Source organism: Populus euphratica, unplaced genomic scaffold (genome assembly GCF_000495115.2).
Source record: "Populus euphratica unplaced genomic scaffold, PopEup_1.0 scaffold41.1, whole genome shotgun sequence".
Taxonomy (NCBI): domain Eukaryota; kingdom Viridiplantae; phylum Streptophyta; class Magnoliopsida; order Malpighiales; family Salicaceae; genus Populus; species Populus euphratica.
In genome coordinates, this window is record NW_011499868.1 from 1,052,719 (window position 1) to 1,059,116 (window position 6,398).

Genomic DNA, 6,398 nt, shown 5'->3' on the forward strand with positions numbered 1-6,398 from the left:
GAGATTTTGTTAGGTAATTCTAGGGATTTGTTATTAATTAATAGAGTTCGTTTTTTTGTAATCGTCGCAGATTGTTAAGGCTCCAAGATTAAGCATGGAAGCTACTATTAGAGTTTTATCATCTTTTCTAATTAATTTATCATTTTTTATTTAGTTAATAACTCTTTTATTGTATTTTTTAAGCTTTATTCATTATTTTTTTCAATATATAAGCAGCTTCCAAGAATTTTAATATTCAATTTTAATTAGAGAATCCCGAGTACTAAAAATTCAAATTAAAATTCTTGCGGTTGAGATTCCCTTTTGACAATTTTATTTTATTTTTACTGTTTTCTTATATTGTTTAAGCATGTGTCATAAAATCAAGTCATGATATAAAGTTATTTATTAACTACTAAATTAAATGATAAAACTATTAATATAAAAATTATAAAAATACATAAATATTTAGCAATGTAGCTAGCTGTCTGTTTATAAAAATTTTATTTTTTTTATTTTTTTTAATATGCTTATATTAGAACTATTACTGCAGTACCAAAAAACCACCTTGGTAAGATCTTCTTTGAATCCCATACAAAAATCATGATAAATATCTCATGATAAGGTTTTATTCTTATGATTTAACCATTTATTGTCTATTAAATAGACGTCACGATATCGAATTCCTTGTTTTGTTGTGTTGTGGAAGTGTGTTAACGTGTAAAGGAGTCGCGTGGATAAGAAAGAAAGTAAGTGGCATATGTAATGACAATGTAACAACAACAACAACACACACACAGAGACATATATATATATATATATATAACATATTGTCTTGTGCTAATACTAATATTATACCATAGTTTTTTAAGTGGGGATGTGGTATGTTTTTTTCGTGGTTTACAAAGCGAATAAGGGAGCATCTTTTGGAAAGCGGTGGCCGTCCCATTTGTCGAACTATTAAGTCACCAATCTCTAGACGATCTGATTCTCTCTTTCTTGTGTCTGCGTCTTCATGTTTTTTGAATCTTTTGATCGAATTTGGGTACTCGATATTCCAGAGGAGCTTGTTCGGTTTTGTGCCATGATATATGTGGTGGGGTCACTTTATTTTTCCTATTTTTTACTGCTTTTTTTGTGCTCCTAGTGTGTATTATATTTTTTACTTTTTTTTTTCTTTGAGTTTCCATCTTTGACTCAAGATCTATGATCTCTCCTAGTCTCGCACACACTTTTTTTCTTGTAGTACCAAGCCAAGAGGAGTTGTTGCTTGCTGGCTGTTGCTTTGATGATTGCAGAGTATCTCATAGGGATACCTTTATCTCTATCTCTTCGCCTCCTTTCGCTACAATCAAAACAACTTGAGATCTTCTACAACTAGTCTACCGGTGATCCTAACACGACACATTATTATCACATATATCTACTAGCTAGATTTTTCTTTTCTGGGTGGTGTGATAAGTGGTGTCCTTCTTTTAAAAAACCTATGAAATTATTTCTTAATAAATATTCTCGTGGGTCATTGGAATTAAATCTCTTTTGGTCAAATCTTAAACAATCCTTTAGTAGTTTATATGCTTATGAAAAAACTTTTTTTTTCCCTCTCAATACAACCTTTTCTAATATTTGAAATGGGACGGTGATAATTAAGGTGAGGATACGTGTCTGAAAAGTGAAGTAGTGGGTTGAACTTAGTAAGTGTTTCCATGTTGAAACAATGAACGGGCCAGATGAAAATGAGGGTAAACTTAACTGGTTTGTAATTGGATTAAAAAAAAGAATACGTATGAAAAAAAACACGATATAAACTTGTAAAAGGAAATGATTGAAGCAAGTGAATTGAGACACTCAATCATGGAAAGAATAGATGGTTAGCAAACAATTATTTATAATATCCTCTACATCTCGAGGACGTCGGAGAAACAGAACAACAAGAAGATTTTAACAAAAATCAACAGTAACTCTGCAATTGAACAACGTTTTCGTACCCTTTAAACATGTTTATCAGTCCATGTTATTCTGATAATGAGTTTTCATGTGTGTTTATATATGATTAATTGAAGAATCATTCGATAAATATAAGTTTTTTTTATCTTAAATTATTTTTTATATTTAAAACATTCAGCTTATTTAATTAATTCACAAATTTAAATTTGATTTTTTGCATATTCAAAGACCACAGTATATGTGAACTTCGTTACAAGTCTAGAATTATAGGTTTGAAATTTTAAGAATAATTTCTAGAATTTAGATTGTTAACATCTAACTTCAAAACTCAAATCTTTTTAGTAGAGAGAAACTAAAAGAATCCAAAAGAATTTTAAATTGATTTTTTCTAACGTGAACACCAAACCAAAATGTGATGTTCAGCATTATAATATACTGTAACAGTATTTGGAATGTCTATTAAAATTATATTTTTATATTATTTTAATATGTTGATGGAATAAATATTTTTTTAAAATATTTTTTTAATATATTAAGAAAAAAACACTTTAAATTGCTAACCCTATACCAATCGAATTCATCCATCCATGTTTTGTTATAAAAAACACACAGAGGAGATGATGATTTTGGTGGAAATATGATGAGAGAGAGGTTTATAGATAGGAACACATGCATGCATATGTTGACGAGGGGGATTATAATCATGGGACTACTTTTCTCTGGGTTTTGTTTGGTTTTGAAGTTCACGTGATTCAACTGGCAAGTAGAGTACGGGCACTGATTGATTGCTGGGGAGTAATTGAAACTGGGTGTTTGATGATGATGATGATGGGGTCTCCATGGGGAGGGCCTTCGATTCTAAGATTGACGGATTGGACGGTCTATAACAACTTACGGGATCTTGAAGGCAAGGGCTTCTTACACTGTAATTATGGTCATTGTTCTGTTGAAAAACATACCATACACTGACACCTGCATGATTGAGAATATTACATCATCCCCATCGCATCACGGGATTTGATCACCACGTTTTCAATCAATTCGTGGAGGAAGAATCCACTTATTATACGTGTTTGTGGACTCTCTCTCTCTTTTTTTTTATCCTTAATGTGCAAAATCAACATGAAAGCTTTTAATTCCTTCTCCCAGGGGTGTTCGGCATATTAAATGTTATTTTTAAAGTGTTTTATACTTAAAAATATATTAAATTAATATTTTAAAAGTTACTATACACCATAAATCTCAAATAGCCTCGAGGGACATGCATAGCTAGTGGGATATATGGTGTGTTGGATCTATTTTTCTTATTCCCCGCTACTTATGTTCACATTCCATGCATTTCAATGGTGTAGTAAATTATTTGAATAGAATATATGGATGCTAGATACATATATATATAGAGTCACGCACAGGAATTGAAGAACAATGAAAACTTATCATGTAATAACAAATATGATATTATTAATCGAGTAGGATTTAAAATCTCTAACACCTCAAAAATTATTTCCAGTGGATTATGCGTATCTTTATAACTTTGAAAGAAATATACCAATGGTTAAGAAACGAACAGGGGGGGATTTGTGTTACGAAAACTACCATTTTGTATTAATTATAATTATTAGGTGTATCTGTTATTATGATGTATAATATCTCTTAGATATATATTTTTTTATTAAAAATATATTAAAATAATAGTATTCAAGAGTGTTTTGAAGCAGTAAAACACAGGAAGAAGTGTATACAGGACAAGGCCTCGTAAACTCTACTAGTCAAGCTAGAAAGGGTTTTTCGAGTGGTTATTAAAGTTTAATGAGGTAATTGGAGCGTGGTGAAGAGAGCAAACAGGAGGCGAGTGAATGGAAATTGAGGGACTATTCCATTTTCCTTGGGAGGCTGGCAGTCCAGTCCAGTGACAGAGGCGCAGAGAGAGAGAGAGGGGGGGGTTTTTGAGAGTCTCTAACAGAGAGAGCATTACACAGCAAAACAGAGAGGGGGTCCTCGTGATCGGAGAAGGCAGATCCATGGAAGACTTTTCCCGCTAGTCACGTGGGTTCTTTTGACTACCCAATGACCAACCCATCTGCCCCCTCTCCCTCCTTCTACATTGTTAAGAGCGCCATAATATCTCACCAAGCTCTCCATACCACACCCTCTCTTAACCCTATAAATCTCAATTCCAACATCTACTCAAAGATGGCGACCTATACCACTTAAAGAAGCTGTAGCCATACTAGTCTTGTTCTAGCCACACATGCCCTTTCTCTCGTAGCCCAACATACATGAATGATTTATGAAGCTATATTTATTTATTTATGGAGATTTTTTCCTTTTAGTGTGTTTTTGTTCTTTGTTTTCTCTCTTTTTTGCAAGAAGCTAGATTGGGTCCATGTCTGTCTACATGTCTTTGTAACTCTCTTTACTATATACGTATAAGTTATCTTCATTTGCATTTGACGACAACGTGGACTGCAGGTGCTGACTGGTATTTCACCATTTTATTAGCTTATAAAGCTACCAGACAACACTACTAGTACTCCACACACACACACTCTCTCTCTCTCCCTCTCCCCCTCTCGTTCCATATATTGAGCTCTCCCTTCAAAGATCTCTCTTATTCAAACACTATATTATTGCAGCATCTCTCTCACTCTGGGAGGAGGCTTACTGTTTTGGCTTGTACTCTCTCTGTCACTTGCTAGCTACCCTCTAACTATAAACCTGCCATATTCCCCCACTTCTTCATTGCCTTACTCTCCCCATTCCTCTCTTCTCTCTCGATCCTGCACAAACACTAGAAAAAACCCTTATTCATCTTTCATTTTGCCACCAACCCAATTCATCTTTTGCTATTAACAGAAACTGGTTGAAGAGATCGAAAGAGAGGCGACCATGATGCATAGGTGCAGTAGTTCTCACTGTAATATGGTAGGTCCTTGTTCATGTAGTATGTATCATACCCAGAACAACTCATTCTCCATGCTATTTTCCATGCCAAACCATCACAAATCTTTTGATGAAACAGACATGTACCCTGTCACGTCCCCTTCGTCTTCTGTTGATTGCACTCTTTCGTTAGGAACCCCATCTACTCGTTTAAGTGAAGACGATGAGAAAAGAACTCGGCATGATCAACGCCGTTCTGGTTCTTGCATGTCTAACTTTTGTTGGGATATTTTGCAAACAAAAAATAATTCTACACCTTATCCACCTCAAGCCCATAAAACTAGCCGTGGAAATAGTAATACCAGTCATAATAGCAACAACAACCTGGCCAATAACGATCCCCTCCTTGCTCGCCGATGTGCTAATTGTGACACCACCTCTACTCCTCTCTGGAGAAACGGTCCAAGAGGCCCTAAGGTACTAATTAATTAATTCCATGCCCTATTAGATATAGTTAAATGTTTGTATTTGTAACAAAAATTTAGTCCTTTTTATTGTAAATTCATAGCGATGAATGCATTTGATGACTGATCCTAATGTGTATGTGAATTGCAGTCACTTTGCAATGCGTGTGGAATTCGGTTCAAAAAGGAAGAGAGAAGGGCAACAGCCGCAAACGCAAACAATGCAAGTGCCTCTGGTGCAATGGAGCAGCACTATGGTTATCATCAAAACAATTCATGGGTTCAGACCCAAAAAATGCCATGTTTCTCTCCAGCAAATGAATTCAGGTTCATAGAAGACAATGATCGAGATTCTGATACTGGCAATAACATCCCGTTCCTTTCTTGGAGACTCAATGTCACAGACAGGCCTAGCCAGCTTGTTCATGACTTTACAAGATACTGAGAATTTCGATGGAGTACCAAAAGCAAAAGAAAGGAAGAACGGTCAAGATCATGAAATAGTGGCAAGTGACTTCAAAACACAAAACGATGTTGTCGAAGATGTTGGTGATGTTTATTACATTGATGATTATGTTATATGGACCATAAATATAATGGTCTTGTCAAATTCTTTTTTCTTCTTTGTTTGTTTTGATTTCTTTCCTCTTTTCTCTGGTTTCCCCTTTCTCCTTTCTTATATCGATGGAGTGAAAACGGGATAATTCTATGTTCTTAGTTGCTTTTCTTTTAGGCCTCCATAGCTATCTTTAACTTTTCCCATCTTTCAGTTACATAAAAACCTTTCTGTTACTTCACTTTCACTTCTTTCTCAGGTTTAATACTCGAATGAGATGTTGATTGATGACCATGACAAACAAAAAAATGCGCCTTCGATGATCAATTTGTATTTAATGAAACACTGACTTAGCTAGCTAGGTCACAACCTCACACAGGCATACATTATAGGACACTAGCTTATGATCATGTAATGTGAACTGAAGTTGTTTACCTTTAATGATAGAAGCTATGTTTTTGGTGGGTTGTTCATTTTCATGGATTTCATAACTGAGAGAGATATTCAACTGATTGTCCAATTACAATGTTGATCAGGGATCAATGTGTTCTTCTGAGCCGGACACTGTG

At 34.6% G+C, this 6,398-nt stretch overlaps 1 protein-coding gene across 1 annotated transcript; it reads left to right on the forward strand.

Annotated features, from left to right (window-relative positions):
* Window positions 1–3,838: 3,838 nt before the first annotated feature.
* GATA20 (GATA transcription factor 20) lies at window positions 3,839–6,070 on the forward strand. The gene is made up of 2 exons (XM_011027496.1): window positions 3,839–5,286; window positions 5,425–6,070. Exons 1-2 carry the CDS (start codon window positions 4,816–4,818, stop codon window positions 5,716–5,718), a joined length of 765 nt encoding a protein of 254 aa, XP_011025798.1. The 5' UTR covers window positions 3,839–4,815; the 3' UTR covers window positions 5,719–6,070.
* Window positions 6,071–6,398: the final 328 nt, after the last annotated feature.

What these genes read in the sequence shown, in the direction of transcription:
- GATA20 (XM_011027496.1), top strand. Translation starts at nt 4,816, where the DNA reads ATGATGCATAGGTGCAGTAGTTCTCACTGTAATATGGTAGGTCCTTGT. An exon ending in ACGGTCCAAGAGGCCCTAAG is followed by an intron (nt 5,287 to 5,424) that starts GTACTAATTAAT and finishes TGTGAATTGCAG; the next exon opens with TCACTTTGCAATGCGTGTGG.